The sequence below is a fragment of the Abrus precatorius genome, unplaced genomic scaffold (genome assembly GCF_003935025.1).
Source record: "Abrus precatorius isolate BTA unplaced genomic scaffold, Abrus_2018 Scaffold8, whole genome shotgun sequence".
Classification (NCBI taxonomy): domain Eukaryota; kingdom Viridiplantae; phylum Streptophyta; class Magnoliopsida; order Fabales; family Fabaceae; genus Abrus; species Abrus precatorius.
Genome location: NW_020874428.1, coordinates 21260253 through 21276511, shown reverse-complemented (window position 1 = coordinate 21276511; position 16259 = coordinate 21260253). Strand labels below are relative to the sequence as shown.

General features: G+C 23.1%; 1 protein-coding gene across 1 annotated transcript; it reads left to right on the top strand.

The window, feature by feature from the left end:
- The first annotated feature begins 8039 nt into the window (after positions 1-8039).
- On the top strand, positions 8040-15483 carry LOC113874434. The gene is made up of 6 exons (XM_027512656.1): positions 8040-8651; positions 9640-9895; positions 10407-10599; positions 13207-13849; positions 14830-15091; positions 15272-15483. The coding sequence occupies exons 1-6, from the start codon at positions 8040-8042 to the stop codon at positions 15481-15483; spliced, it is 2178 nt and encodes a 725-aa protein (XP_027368457.1).
- Positions 15484-16259: the final 776 nt, after the last annotated feature.

Sequence of the window (16259 nt, the reverse complement as noted above, 5' to 3'; positions counted from 1 at the left end):
GAATGAAACTGCTATAGGACTTAGAAAGTTATTTTGAAAAATCTAATATATTTGAATTAGTCCTGTAGCAATCATTTGATATAAATTTGTAATCCACCCTTATTTTAAAATACTTGATTGAACTATGTATTAAGAACTGTTGAATAAAATTTTTTCTTATTCCTATTTTTGTAAAATTTATTTATTTAAAAATTAAATTAAGATATTAACTAAAGGGCATATGAGCAAAAAGTGTTTGGAAAGGTAGATTGGATAGTAAAGTTAGTGTTGAGGGATGAATGATAGACGATGTGGGGTAGAGTAAAGGAGAAGTGTTATAGATGTTAGCTTCAATAAATTTAGCTAACCTTATAGTTTGAGATAGAAAATGAGATTACAAAACAACTAAACCTTATTAGAATATTAAATTAAATTTTTATATTATAAATGAGAATGTTTAATATTATTTTAATTTTTTGTTATTTTTCATATAAATAATTTTGATACAATTAGGTGAAAATATAAACATATTTTTCTATTAAGTTGTTCATCACCCCAAAATAAAATTGATGCGGATAATGTAACTTAAATGATTTTAAGATAAAAGCTCCTTATAATACTTTTTTGTCAAGTTTAAATAATTTTTATTAAATATTTGGATTATTTTTATATTTATTAAATATTTTTTTATTATATTATATTACTTTTTTCAATTATATTTTTCTACCAATATAGAAACATATCCCATGTTCATTTTCTAAAATTCTTTTTAATCTTAATCTTAGGCAAATTATAAACAACAAAGATATGATAGTATAAATGGAATTGTAATTTTTATACACGGATTATTATTTTTTTACTCTAATTCTTTATATTCAAATTTAATGTCACATTATTTAATAAAAAGAAAGAAAAAAGAAAAAAAGAAGAAGAGTGTAAATGATTATATAAATGTGAACAAATTATATATAGGAAAATAAAATAACTATTTTACTAAGTATTTACATATATATTAGTATAGAAAGTTGTTCTGAAGAAAAAAAAATTCAAAATTAATTTTGTTTGAAATTATTTTTAGATTTATAACATCAAATTTGCTTTGGTAAAATAATTTTAGAGAAAAGTTTGCTTTACTCCATGTATGTTTAGTCACGTGTAATTAAAATATTGACTTTGAAAGAACTCTGATGTCCAATTTCTCTATTCCTTCAAAAATATTTCAAAATCTCTCTAATCTCTCTAATATTATATTTATACTCTTAAAATAATTCTTTACTAATTAAATACAATTATTTTTCTCAAATTACTTTAAAATATTATACTAGAATGGGAATTAATTTTTTAATTTTTTTATTAAAATTAAAAAAAACTCCCAACTTTGATATTTTTTTCTAAGATAAAATATTAATATTAAAAGAGTAATATATTTAAATCAATTAAAATATTTAAAAATATTATTTATCTTTGAACATAACTTGATAATAATTATTTTATGTTTTTAGTATACTCTAATTATTTTATAATTGAATGAATAATTGATGTTTTTATTTTATATTTTTTTATCTTAAATGATTATGAAAAATTGGTAAAGAAATAATTCTTAAAATTGATATTTCAAATGAAATAAATATTTTATTTATATAATATATAAAGTCTTATATGATTTTATTTTTATAAGAAAAACAGAAAAGTGTTATAATCTCAAGTGTTTGTTGTTTTCATTGTTTGATAAAAGACATGCTACAACAACTGTATTTAATCAATCTAACTTAATTTTAACTTAAAAAATAAAAATTTATTTAAATATATATTCAAGTTTAGTTAAATAATTATACATTATTATTTTAAATTTCTTTTGTTATTATTTTTATTATGTGTTTGGTACCTAGATATCCAGGATAGTCTAAACCTCTTGGTACTAAAAAGGGAGTGTTTTTATATATATATATATATATAAAAACACTTTAATGTTCAAATCAATGAAAGTTTAGATAAATTAAGGGTATAAAATAGTTATCTTAATTAAATTTATTACATTTGATTTTTGTTATAAGTAATCTTTTATTTCATTTGATTTTAAATAATTATGATAAAATTAGGTCAATAAATAAATATTTAAATTGACATTTCAAATGAAATAAATATTTTATTTCTATGATATATAAAGTTTTATATGTTGTCATTTTTCACTGGAAAAAGCAAAAAAATGTGTTATATTCTCAAGTATTGTTGTTTTCATTGTTTGACAGAAAACATGCTATAATAAATGTGTGTATTCAATCAATCTAACTGAATTTTAACTGAAAAAATATAAGTTTATTTAAATATATATTTGAATTTAATTAAATAATTATACATTATCATTTTCAATTTCTTTTCATACTAAAGATTCAGTTGGATTCGTCATAATGTTTTTGTGCTTTTCGAAAAGGAAAGTTTTAATATAAAAAATAACACTTTCACTTTCAAATTAGATTAAGGGTATAAAATAGTTATCTTAATTAAATATATTTCATTTGATTTTTGCTATAAGTAATCTTTTATTTTATTTTATCTTAAATGATTATGACAAAATTAGGTGAAGAAATAACTATCTAAATTGACATTTCAAATGAAATAAATGTTTTATTTATATGATATATAAAGTCTTATATGTTGTCATTTTTCATTAGAAAAAGCAGAAAAATATGTTATATTATCAAGTGTTTGTTGTTTTCATTGTTTGTTTGATAGAAGACATCTACAAAAATTGTGTATTCAATCAATCAAACTTAATTTTAACTAAAAAAAAATACAAGTTTATTTAAATATATATTTGAGTTTAATTAAATAAATATACAATATCATTTTTATTATGTGTTTGGTAATTAGATATTAAGAATAGTCTTACTTCCGAATACTAAAGATTGAGTTGAATTCGTCACAATATTTTGCTGCTTTTTAAAAAGGAAGTGTTTTAATATAAAAAATAACACCTTAAAGTTCAAATCAAATTAAGGGTATAAAATAGTTATCTTAATTAAATTTATTTCATTTGAATTTTGTTGCAAGTAATCTTTTATTTTATTTGATCTTAAATGATTATGACAAAATTAGGTGAAGAAATAAATATTTAAATTGATGTTTCAAACGAAATAAATATTTTATTAATATGATATATAAAGCCTTATACATTGTCATTTTCCATTAGAAAAAGCAGAAAAATATGTTATGTTAGTGTTTGTTGTTTTCATTTCTTGATAGAAGACATGCTACAACAAGTCTATATTCAATCAATCTAACTTAATTTTAACTAAAAAAGTTACAAGTTTATTTAAATATATATTTGAATTTAATTAAATAATTATACATTATCATTTTTAATTTCTTTTCATACTAAAGACTGAGTTGGATTCGTTACAATGTTTTTGTGAAAAGGGAAGTGTTTTAATGTAAAAAATAACACTTTAACTTTTAAATCAGATTAAAGGTATAAAATAGTTATTTTAACTAAATTTATTTTATTTGATTTTTTCTATAAGTAATTTTTTTATTTCATTTTATCTTAAACGATTATGACAAAATTAGGTGAAGAAATAACTATTTAAATTGACATTTCAAATGAAATAAATGTTTTATTTATGTGATATATAAAGTCTTATATGTTGTCATTTTCCATTAGAAAAAGCAGAAAAATATTTTATATTATCAAGTGTTTGTTGTTTTCATTGTTTGATAGAAGACATGCTACAGAAACTGTGTATTCAATTAATATAAATTAATTTTAACTAAAAAAATGCAAGTTTATTTAAACATATATTTGAGTTTAATTAAATAAATATACATTATTATTTTTATTATGTGTTTGGTAATTAGATATTAACGATAGTCTCACCTCCGAATACTAAAAATTGAGTTGAATTCGTCACAATATTTTGTAGCTTTTCAAAAAAGGAAAGTGTTTTAATATAAAAAATAACACCTTAAAATTCAAATTAGATTAAGGGTATAAAATAGTTATCTTAATTAAATATATTTCATTTGATTTTTGTTGTAAATAATCTTTTATTTTATTTGATCTTAAATGATGATGACAAAATTAGGTGAAGAAATAAATATTTAAATTGATGTTTCAAATGAAATAAATATTTTATTTATATAATATATAAAGTCTTATATGTTGTTATTTTCCATTAGAAAAAAGCAGAAAAATATGTTATGTTAGTGTTTGTTGTTTTCATTTTTTGATAGAAGACATGCTACAACAAGTATGTGTATACAGTGTATTCAATTAATCTAACTTAATTTTAATTGAAAAAAATATAAGTTTATTTAAATATATATTTGAATTTAATTAAATAATTATACATTATCATTTTCAATTTCTTTTTATACTAAAGATTGAGTTGAATTCGTTACAATGTTTTTGTGCTTTTCGAAAAGGGAAGTGTTTTAATATAAAAAATAACACTTTAACTTTCAAATCAAATTAAGGGTATAAAATAGTTATTTTAGTTAAATTTATTTCATTTGATTTTTGCTGTAAGTAATCTTTTATTTCATTTTATCTTAAATGATTATGATAAAATTAGGTGAAGAAATAACTATCTAAATGGACATTTCAAATGAAATTAATGTTTTATTTATATGATATATAAAGTCTTATATGTTGTCATTTTTCACTAGAAAAAGCAAAAAAATGTGTTATGTAAGTGTTTGTTGTTTTCATTTTTTTATAAAAGACATGCTACAACAAGTATGTGTATTCAATCAATGTAACTTAATTTTAACTTAAAAAAAAAATACAAGTTTATTTAAACATATATTTGAGTTTAATTATTTAAATATACATTATCATTTTTATTATGTTTTTGGTAATTAGATATTAAGGATAGTCTTTCCTCCAAGTACTTAAGATTGAGTTGAATTTGTCACAATTTTTTGCTGCTTTTCAAGAAGGGAAGTGTTTTAATATAAAAAATAACACTTGAAAGTTCAAATTAGATTATAGGTGTAAAATAGTTATCTTAATTAAATTTATTTCATTTGATTTTTGTTGTAAGTAATGTTTTATTTCATTTTATCTTAAATGATTATGACAATATTAGGTGAAGAAATAACTATCTAAATTGACATTTCAAATGAAATAAATGTTTTATTTATATGATATATAAAGTCTTATATGTTGTCATTTTCCACTAGAAGAAGCAGAAAAATGTGTTATGCAAGTGTTTGTTGTTTTCATTTTTTGATAGAAGACATGCTACAACAAGTATGTGTATTCAATCAATGTAACTTAATTTTAACTAAAAAAATTACAAGTTTATTTAAACATATATTTGAGTTTAATTAAATAAATATACATTATCATTTTTATTATGTTTTTGGTAATTAGATATTAAGAATAGTCTTACCTCCAAGTACTTAAGATTGAGTTGAATTTGTCATAATATTTTGTTACTTTTCAAAAAGGAAAATATTTTAATATAAAAAATAACATCTTAAAGTTCAAATTAGATTAAGGGTATAAAATAGTGATTTTAATTAAATTTATTTTATTTGATTTTTGTTGTAAGTAATTTTTTATTTTATTTTATCTTAAATGATTATGTCAAAATTAGGTGAAAAAATAAATATTTAAATTGACATTTTAAATGAAATAAATATTTTATATTTATAATACATAAAGTCTTATATGTTGTCATTTTCCACTTAAAAAAAACAGAAAAATATGTTATATTATCAAGTGTTTGTTGTTTTCATTGTTTGTTTGATAGAAGACATCTACAAAAATTGTGTATTCAATCAATCAAACTTAATTTTAACTAAAAAAAAATACAAGTTTATTTAAATATATATTTGAGTTTAATTAAATAAATATACAATATCATTTTTATTATGTGTTTGGTAATTAGATATTAAGAATAGTCTTACTTCCGAATACTAAAGATTGAGTTGAATTCGTCACAATATTTTGCTGCTTTTTAAAAAGGAAGTGTTTTAATATAAAAAATAACACCTTAAAGTTCAAATCAAATTAAGGGTATAAAATAGTTATCTTAATTAAATTTATTTCATTTGAATTTTGTTGTAAGTATTCTTTTATTTTATTTGATTTTAAATAATTATGACAAAATTAGGTGAAGAAATAAATATTTAAATTGATGTTTCAAATGAAATTAATATTTTATTTATATAATATATAAAGTCTTATATGTTATCATTTTCCACTAGAAAAAGCAGAAAAATGTGTTATGTAAGTGTTTGTTGTTTTCATTTTTTGATAGAAGACATCTTACAACAAGTATGTGTATTCAATCAATGTAACTTAATTTAAACTAAAAAAAATACAAGTTTATTTAAATATATGTTTGAATTTAATTAAATAATTATACATTATCATTTTGAATTTCTTTTTTTCTTATCATTTTTATTATGTGTTTGGTACCTAAATATTAAGCATAGTCTCATCTCTTAGTATTAAAGATTGAGTTAAGTTCCTCACAATGTTTTGTTGCTTTTCAAAAATCAATGAAAGTTTAGTGGGATTAAAGGTATAAAATAGTTATCTTAATTAAATTTATTTCATTTGATTTTTATTGTATGTAATTTTGTATTTTATTTGATCTTAAATGATTATGATAAAATTAGGTGAAGAAATAAATCTTAAAATTGATATTTCAAATGAAATAAATATTTTATTTATATAATATATAAAGTCTTATATGTTGTTATTTTTTATTAAAAAAATAGAAAAATATATTATGTTCTCAAGTGTTTGTTGTTTTCATTGTTTGATAGAAGACATGCTACAACAAGTATGTGTATTCAATCAATCTAACTTAATTTTAACTAAAAAAATACAAGTATATTTAAATATATATTTGAGTTTAATTAAATAATTATACATTATCATTATGAATTTCTTTTCTTATTATTTTTATTATGTGTTTAGTCTCACTTCTTGGTACTAAATATTAAGTTGGATTCATCAATATATTTTGCTGCTTTTCAAAAGAGGGAGTGTTTTTATATTAAAAATTAAATTTTTTTTCAAGTCAATGAAAGTTTAGTTAGATTGAAAGTATAAAATGGTTATCGTAATTAAATTTATTTCATTTTATTTTTGTCGTAAATAATCTTTTATTTTATTTGATCTTATGACAAAATTAGGTGAAAAAATAAAATATTTAAGTTGACATTTCAAATGAAATAAATATTTTATATATTGTCACTTTCTACTTAAAAAAGCAGACAAATATGTTATATTCTCAAGTGTTTGTTATTTTCATTATTTGATAGAAGACATGCTACAATCTGATTTGAGCTACTACTGAAGGTCTTTTACGTACACAAGAAATTAAATTTAAGATTATGTTTAAGTGATATTGAAGCGCTTATCACTCTAACAAATCTCCGTTGATTGTAAGTAATCTTGTTGAAAAGACATAGAGATTTAATTTTTATTAAATAATAAAAAAATGTAAAATAGTGTTTTATTTATTATTAATTTAAAAATAGTTATGTTTTGCAAAATTCATAAATTTAAACCAAGGATGGAAATACTTTGATTTTTTTTATTTATTTACTGCTTATCCTCATTTCAGAAAAAATAAATTCAAAATGTAATATTAATAGAGATAGAGAGCAATAAAGTTAAAATAATTTATATTTTCTTAAAATTGAAGTTTTATTGAAATGATCTTAAAATTTATTGAATAGTTAAATATATTTTTGTCAAAATATATTTGATTATTTTAGTATTAAATGATTTTAATTGCTTTTTAATATATTTTTTAGTACAATTTTTATTATTAAATAATATTTATATGAAACTAATTACGTAGTAAATAAAATTTACATCATTTATAAAAATTGAAATGAATTTAATTTAATAACAGAGTGTATTATATAATATATTATTAATATTTTTTTAACAAAATTAGGTGAAGAAATAAATTCACTGTTGTTCTTATTAATTATAATATATTGCTAATAAAATAAAACAAAAAAAAAAAATATTTATATAGTATTAAAACCTTATGTGTTATCACATATTTGTAGAAAAAAGAGTTATAGCAATGAGACTCACTCTCTATTTGATCATGTTGATTCATACTTGCATCGTTGTGTTTGCTATAAAAAATAATGTGACATTACCCAAGTTCTCGTCCATTTTAGTCTTTGGAGATTCACAAGTGGATACAGGTAATAACAACTACATTAATACTCTAGTTAAGGCAAATCATCTCCCTTATGGTAAGGATTTCCCTGGTCACATACCCACTGGTAGATTCTCTAATGGAAAATTAGTTCCTGACTTCCTTGCCTCTATATTGAACATCAAAGATACTGTCCCTCCTTTTCTGGAGCCAAACCTATCAAATAAAGAGCTTTTAACTGGTGTTACTTTTGCATCAGCTGGATCAGGTTTTGATGAAGTGACTTCAGCTCCACTCAAGACCATATCAATGTTCAAGCAAATTGAATATTTCAAAGCTTATATAGCAAAGCTCAAATACATTGTAGGAGAAAATGAAACAAAATGGATACTTGAAAATGCTCTCCTTGTTGTTTGTGTAGGACCTAATGACTTCATTTTCAATTTTTATGATCTCCCCTTGAGAAGTTTGATGTTTAGCATGGATAAGTACCAAGATTACCTGCTTGATAAGCTTCAAATCTTCGTTAAGGTAAACGAAAGTAATTTATTATAATTGAATCATGTTTGTTTTGAAGCTAACAATAATTAAAAATGTTTAAAAAAATTTTAGTGACTACATAATAATTTTTTTCTTTATATTATGAACAAAAAAATAATACATTAAAATTATATTTAAATTTTATATTTAGGAGAAGAGATAAAGGGAAAGGAGAGGTTTGTAAGGTTTAATCCTTATTTAGAAGTTAATTAATTGCAAGAGAAAGAGATTGTTAATTTTTTTACTTTTTCTTTTAGAAAATTTTTTAAATAAAATTTTAAAATAATTAATTTATCTCTTCTTTCTTTCTTAAAAGAGTGTGATGTTAATTTTAAAGAAAAGAATAGAAAAATATAAATTCTTTTAAATTATGTTATTTTTTAAAATAAGAATTTTAAAAAAATATAAAACATAAAAATATTTAATTTTTTTGTATTTTTGAAAAAATAAAAAAATAAAAAATATGAATAAAAAATAATAATGTTATTTAATCATTAAACTCTTGTTACCTCCTCTCTTAGTCTTAAATATTAAAATAAGAGAGATATTTAATCCTTCTTCCCCCTCTCTTCTCTCTCCTTTTTTACTTCAAATCATTTCTTTTTTTTTTTCTTTTTAAACATTTCTTTTTCTCTTTTAAACATTTAAACAAAGCTTAAAAAAGTTTAGACATTAAAAAAAAAGTGTTACTATTTTTTAAATACTTTTTCTACAAAATAAGGATCAGAAATTTCAATTAAATTATGCTAAAAAAACTCATAATATCACTGCAATCACTTTAATTTTATTTTACCATGATTTATGGTTACTTTCTCTTTTTTACAATAAGCACCTATACAGGGAACAACGAATATTATTATTGCATGCTTGATCATTTTAAAATGATTTTTTAAATTTTTTTAAAATTAATAAATATATAATATTATTTTGTCAAAATAAATTAATTCAAATACTCACTTATAATTGTGTAAAATTGTAGGTCCTATATGACCTTGGATGCCGAAAAATAGGTGTTGCTGGACTTCCTCCTATTGGTTGCCTACCTATTCAAATAACAGTAAAGTTGGGAAGGGGTCGGCAATGTATAGAGAGTGAGAATTCAGATTCTGAGTTATATAATAAAAAATTGATGCAGATATTACCTCAAGTACAAGCTATGCTTCCCGGAAGCAGAGTTGTTTATGCAGACTTGTATTATTTTACACTCGACCTTGTCCATCAACCTGGAAAATACGGTGAGCACACTTTTTAGTTATCTTTATATGTACCTATATACCTTGCCTCAAAGAGATGATTAAATTCATCGTATTAATATTTAGTTTAACTGTTCTAAAAAGAGAAAATGGATAAAAGTGACAAAGTAAAAATACATTTATCATGATTTTAAAATGAGTTAAATTATTTATAAAATATTTTAACTCAAATTATTAATGGATATACTTTTATTCTTTTTCTTATTTTACTCCTTTTTATTTTAAAATGTTAAATCATTAATATTTAAACTAAATTATTTGAAGTTATATGTTTTGTTCTTTAAACATATTAAAAATGTAAGCAAATATCTGTTCCTTAGAAATATCTTACCCAGACTTTCTTTAGATTTGTTTTATATTTTTATAATGTTTTTATACAGACAAAAAGTTTCTATATGATTTTAAAATAAATTATACTTATATGGAAGATAACAAAAAGAAAATAAATTGGTTTCATATTTTTTTGTGCATTTGTTGGTAATTTATCAAATAGGTATCTTGGTGACAAACGATGGGTGTTGCGGGAGTGGCTTAATTGAAGTATCACCATTTTGTAATGAATTCACACCAGTATGCGATGACCCTTCAAAATATATATTTTGGGACAGTGTCCATTTTAGTGAAGCATCATACCTGTATCTTGCTAAGCATATTGAAAAAGACGTCCTGCCCCAGTTCAACTCTTAGTACTGGTGAAAACCAACAACATCAGTCTTATATTTTAAGTGATATCTTTATGGGCACCTCAGTTATTTACGTAAGATGTAACAAAATTATATATGCCTTCAATTGATATAAAGAGATGATAAAAATTCAAAAAATTATTCAATCTCTACTAATATAATGATGTGGGAGAGGTATGGCAATGATGCCTTCATTTCAGTGCACATTATCTGAGTGTACAAGGTTTGAGTGTATTTTTTATCTGTAAATTTTCAGTATCTGGAGATCACATAGAATCTGATTAATTTGAGTCAAATTGTCTAGTGAACTTATTTAAAAAAGAAAATGCTCTTTCAATACTTATTTTCTTCATAAAGTTTTTATTGGAAATTAAAAGGAAAAGAACTATTAAAACTAAATTAACCTCATAAGAAAAATAATGATAATGCATTGGTGTTTGGAATAAAAACTAATGAATTATGACTTCAGAAACAGTTTACTTATAGTATTAAATTTTTAAATTTTAGATTCAGCATTTCATAAGAGGCTTCATTTAACCATCATCTTGGGACTCGGATTGCACAAGGAATTGATAATACATTCACCAGAAGAAAAACCATAACAACGTAATATTTGACTATAAAACAATTTTGGTTATCACTGATTTTTTAAATTCGTTGTTCATGCAAAGAATGTCATTTGCCTTTCTCACAAGAAAGTGCAAATTATGAAATTATTCAAAGAATCCGCTAACTTAGACAAGATGTTTATGGCCTATGGGTCTATTTTCGTTTTTTTTAATATTATTTAATTAAGATACTTGTTCAAAATTATAGAAATTAGATAAGTCTTTTAAAAAACAAAAATAATTAGATATAAGTATACACGAATTGGATGTGAACAAATCAATAAATATAAAAATTGGTGCTTAATGATGTTATATTCTTGTTGAGTTCGGTAAAGTTAAGTGTGAGTGGGTTTTTGAGAACTATTGTTTATCTTTGATTGAATTTATTTTAGCTCGAATCTGTCTATAAATCTAAAAATGTATGTATAGCTGTATAATTAGGGTTGGTCCTAAGTTGTACGGAACCCAATTTTTTCAAATTGGAGTATTTGATAAATAAGAAATCATATGGTTTTTTTTGTTAACAGAAAATGATATAAATTGGTATAATCAATTGTTCCGGTTAAATTTAAAATATAGGTCAATAACAAATTTAATTTCAATACGCGAATAACAACAAATATTGCTATAGAATACTTAACAAGTCTTTCCCAATATATGAAAAAAATGTAAAAATAAAAATCACCGGCTTAATGATAGAAGAGGATGTCGACAATGAAAGAGGAAGTAAGTGTGTCAAAAGAAAATTAAATGAAGGGTAAATAGAAAATATTAAGCCAAATTTGCTCTGTTTCAACTTGCAAATAAAGTACAAATTGATGAATATTAATTTATTAGAATGAATTAATTAAAAATGTAGAATGTTAAAATTAATTCTTAGTATTAATTAGAAATAAAAAAAAGTATTCATTATATTAAAAATACAATAAATAATTTTTATAAAAAAATATATTATTTTCATATTAAAAAAAATGTGTTGTGTATGAGTCTAACTAGGTAGCCCATAGGTTGGCCTGAGCTCGTCCTCATCAGATGCTGTTGAGATTTGAGTCATTCGTAGATCTTTTGTTTTATTCCAAAGTCTGAAAGAAGAATTTTTTTCGTTTATCACTTTGGTAATAAATTAAGGGAAATGTTAACTAATACTTCTGAAAAAGCATTAGTTAAATAAATAGATCATAGAACTAAAAATTATTTAATAAAAATGTATTTATGATATTGATAAATATTTAACATTTATTATAAACAGCAAAATTGTTAAAGCTGTACAGTGTATAACAAGTTTAAATTAATGAACAATTGTAGTTAATTGCACTCTTCACCATTATTAAGAATTCACATTTCAAAGTATCGTTTGAATTGCAATCAACGACGGCAAAGAAAAATGGAAAGCGAAATTAACAAAGCATAAATCCCACCAAATTTTTACATTTTGTCTAACAACCACATCACATCAAAGACATTTGTCTACACAATTTAATCAAGCATTTATTAAATAATCTCATTTCACATAAAAATTTGTCATAAAATTAATTATAAAGTTTATTTAAATAAACTAATTTGCATCGATATTATAAAAGTCATAAATGATATGAATTATTATCTATGAAGTTTTTCTTTTTTTAGTCTAATTTTTTTAATCCATTAACTTTTTCAAATGGTTTCTAAGTATGGCTGTTACGTTTTGCAGTCTTATTATGTATTTGGAATCTTCAACAAAAACGTTGTGCTTAAACTGGGCTTTATGCCAACATTGATCTGACTCAAGTTTCCGCTCTCTAGTGTTCCCTCTTCTGGGCTGCTTTTTCCACTAAAAACTTAACCCATTGAAATTATGGAAAATTGCTTCGTGTTGTTGTTGTTGCTTACCTAAAGTAGTTGCCTTGCCATCATTTCCACGTTTGATTTCTTGAATTTAGTTATCTTACAATTTACAAATTTGAACTCTAAAGTGATTTACAAGTCTCTTCTTACATGCACTACATATATATATTAACTAAAGCCTTATCTTACCATGTATAAAAGTTAAAGCAATGACCTACACAATTCACTTCATCGTTATGATGCAAGTTTGCACCATTGTTGCTGCTGCAAGCAATGACTTAATGAGACTCAATTTTTCATCTATTCTGGTGTTTGGAGATTCAACAGTAGACACAGGCAACAACAATTACATAAACACTTTGGCCAAAGGAAATCATTTGCCTTATGGCAAGGATTTCCCAGGCCATGTGGCATCTGGTAGATTCTCTAATGGAAAATTGGTTCCTGACTTCATTGCCTCTACGTTGAATCTCAAAGACACTGTTCCTCCTTTCCTTGATCCAAAGCTATCAAATGAAGAACTTCTTACAGGTGTAAGCTTTGCATCTGGGGGATCAGGTTTTGATGATTTGACTACAGTTTTATCCGGTGCTATATCAGTGTCTAAGCAAATTAAATACTTCAAAGAATATGTGTCAAAGCTGAAGCGCATTGCAGGAGAAAATGAAGCTAAACGAATACTTGGAAATGCTCTGGTTATTATTAGTGCAGGAACTAATGATTTCCTTTTCAATTTTTATGACATTCCCATTAGAAAATTGGAGTTCAACATGAGTGGATACCAAGATTATGTGCAGAATAGGCTTCGAATCTTCATCAAGGTACATAGAAGTCATATATTATCAATTTGTAGTTAAATTATTATAAATAACGCAATTTTTTTCTACGTAATGAACAAAAATATTCTGTGGGAGTGAGAAAAAGAGGCAACATAGATAATGAGAAAATGGGCAATGTCCATTTTGCTATTTCTATGTGTCTTAAGTTTTTATTTCAGATAATAACCAATGTGTTATGTATTAGTCAGTTAATAGAAATGGACTCTGATATTCTCATTCTCGTTAAATTATGTGATAATTTTCAAATTAAGCATTTTTTCATTTTTCAAATTATATTTCTTTGAAATAATATTTTTTAATTTTGAATTTAAATTTTTATACATTATATTAAATTGTCCATGCATATTCAATTAATAGTAATTAATATTTATTTAAGTTTATTTTTTAAATTTTGAATTTGACATGCCATATTAAAAATAACGTGTTTTGATTTTAATTTTTTATGATTTTATTTTTAATTTGAAAAGCATTATCTTTTTACCTCATTCCTATTTAATATAATAAATATTCAATATTAATAGTGTGTGTGTGTATATATATATATATATATGTATATATATATAATTTATAAATTTATTTAAAATTTAAAATATTCATACAACACATAAAAAACTTATTAATTATAAAATTTAAATATATTTTAGTTCTAAAAATTATAGCTTTTAATTTCGATTCTTAATTAAATTTCGTTCCTTTTTGGTCATTGTATTTAACAAAAACACTGTTTTTACTTCTTTACCGAAGACTAAAAATATATGATTCTTACATTTTATAAAAATTAAAAATAAATTTTATTATTAAAATATAAAATAAAAATTGATCAATTTTATAAGGATTAAAATCATATATAATCCTATTTATAATTATGAGGATTCAGAATGGGCTGCATTTCAATGGTGTGTAGAAACACACTGACTAATAAATATTAATATATAGCATGTCCTTTGTATATAAAATTGTAGGAACTATACGACCTTGGATGCAGAAAATTCGCTGTCACTGGGCTTCCTCCCATCGGTTGCATACCCCTTCAAATAACAGCCAAGTTTTCATTTTCAAAGGATCGCAAATGTGTGGCAAAAGAGAATTCAGATGCCAAACTTTACAATCGAAAATTATCACAGCGATTGCTTCAATTCCAAGCAATGCTTCCAGGAAGCAGAGTTGTTTACACTGATCTTTATGAGCCATGTATCAACCTTATCAATCATCCACAAAAATACGGTGAGCTATATTTATGGACTATAAGTCTCTTTTAACTAGATTATACATATTCAAAAAATTATTGAACTTAATTCATGTATTAAAATAATTATTGAATTTAATTAGAATCTTGCATAAAATATGATTTCTGTTGTTGGTAATATCTATTATGTACTCTGTGGCATTTTATCACACACACAGGTTTCAAGGAAAGTAGTAGAGGGTGTTGCGGAACTGGCTTATTTGAAGTAACACCGTTTTGTAATGAAATCACACCGATATGTGATGACGCCTCAAAATATGTATTTTGGGACAGTGTCCATCCGACAGAAGCAGCCTACCAGTATTTTGCCAAGTACATCCAAATGGAAGTACTGCCCAAGTTCCAACATGATGCGTATTATATTTTATAAATTAATTTTTTAATATGTATTTAGTGATATAAACTAAAAATTTAGATTAATTAATAATTTATATTAAAATTATAAAATTTATGAAATAATATTAAATTCTTAATAAAATCTTACTATTTTTTTTTATTATATACTATTTAGTGACGTTGAAAGTATTGTTAACGTATGTTTACATCATTTTGCATATACAATGTGAAAAAACTTGTATGTATCAAATGTTGGTGCTTCACTGTCCAAACCAGCACGGTTACAACTTACATTCTAATAAAACACCCAGAAACGTGATTTGCTTAGGTTTGACTCTTGTATTCTCAAAAAGATCTAATGCTTGCTGCTGCCTATCATGCAGTGAAAGCCTGTAATCTTGGAATATAAAGATGTTCCTTCCAAATAACAGTTGTAGCTTGTAGGTGTGTTCAATCTTCTGACTATTGTTCCAAATGAGATACAATTACATGAATAGCAGAAAGAAGAAATTCTTCAAATGTGGTTCTATACGAATCATGGTAGTTTTCTAACTTAAGTTTAAAAATATTTTACACGTTCATAATGTATAGCAAAGTTTTAAAAGTGAAGTGCACAAATTTAGTAATGATTGACTTACGGACAAGAGGAGTGGTAGGAACACACTCTAATTAAGGTGAGCAAGAGTCATTTATGATAATTAGATTGTTATTACATATACAACTTTTCAAAGTAATTAACAAACAGAAATTCGTAGAACTGTAGGAGCAGGGGAAAATCGTTTGCTGTTGAACTCTGCTCAACATAAAATT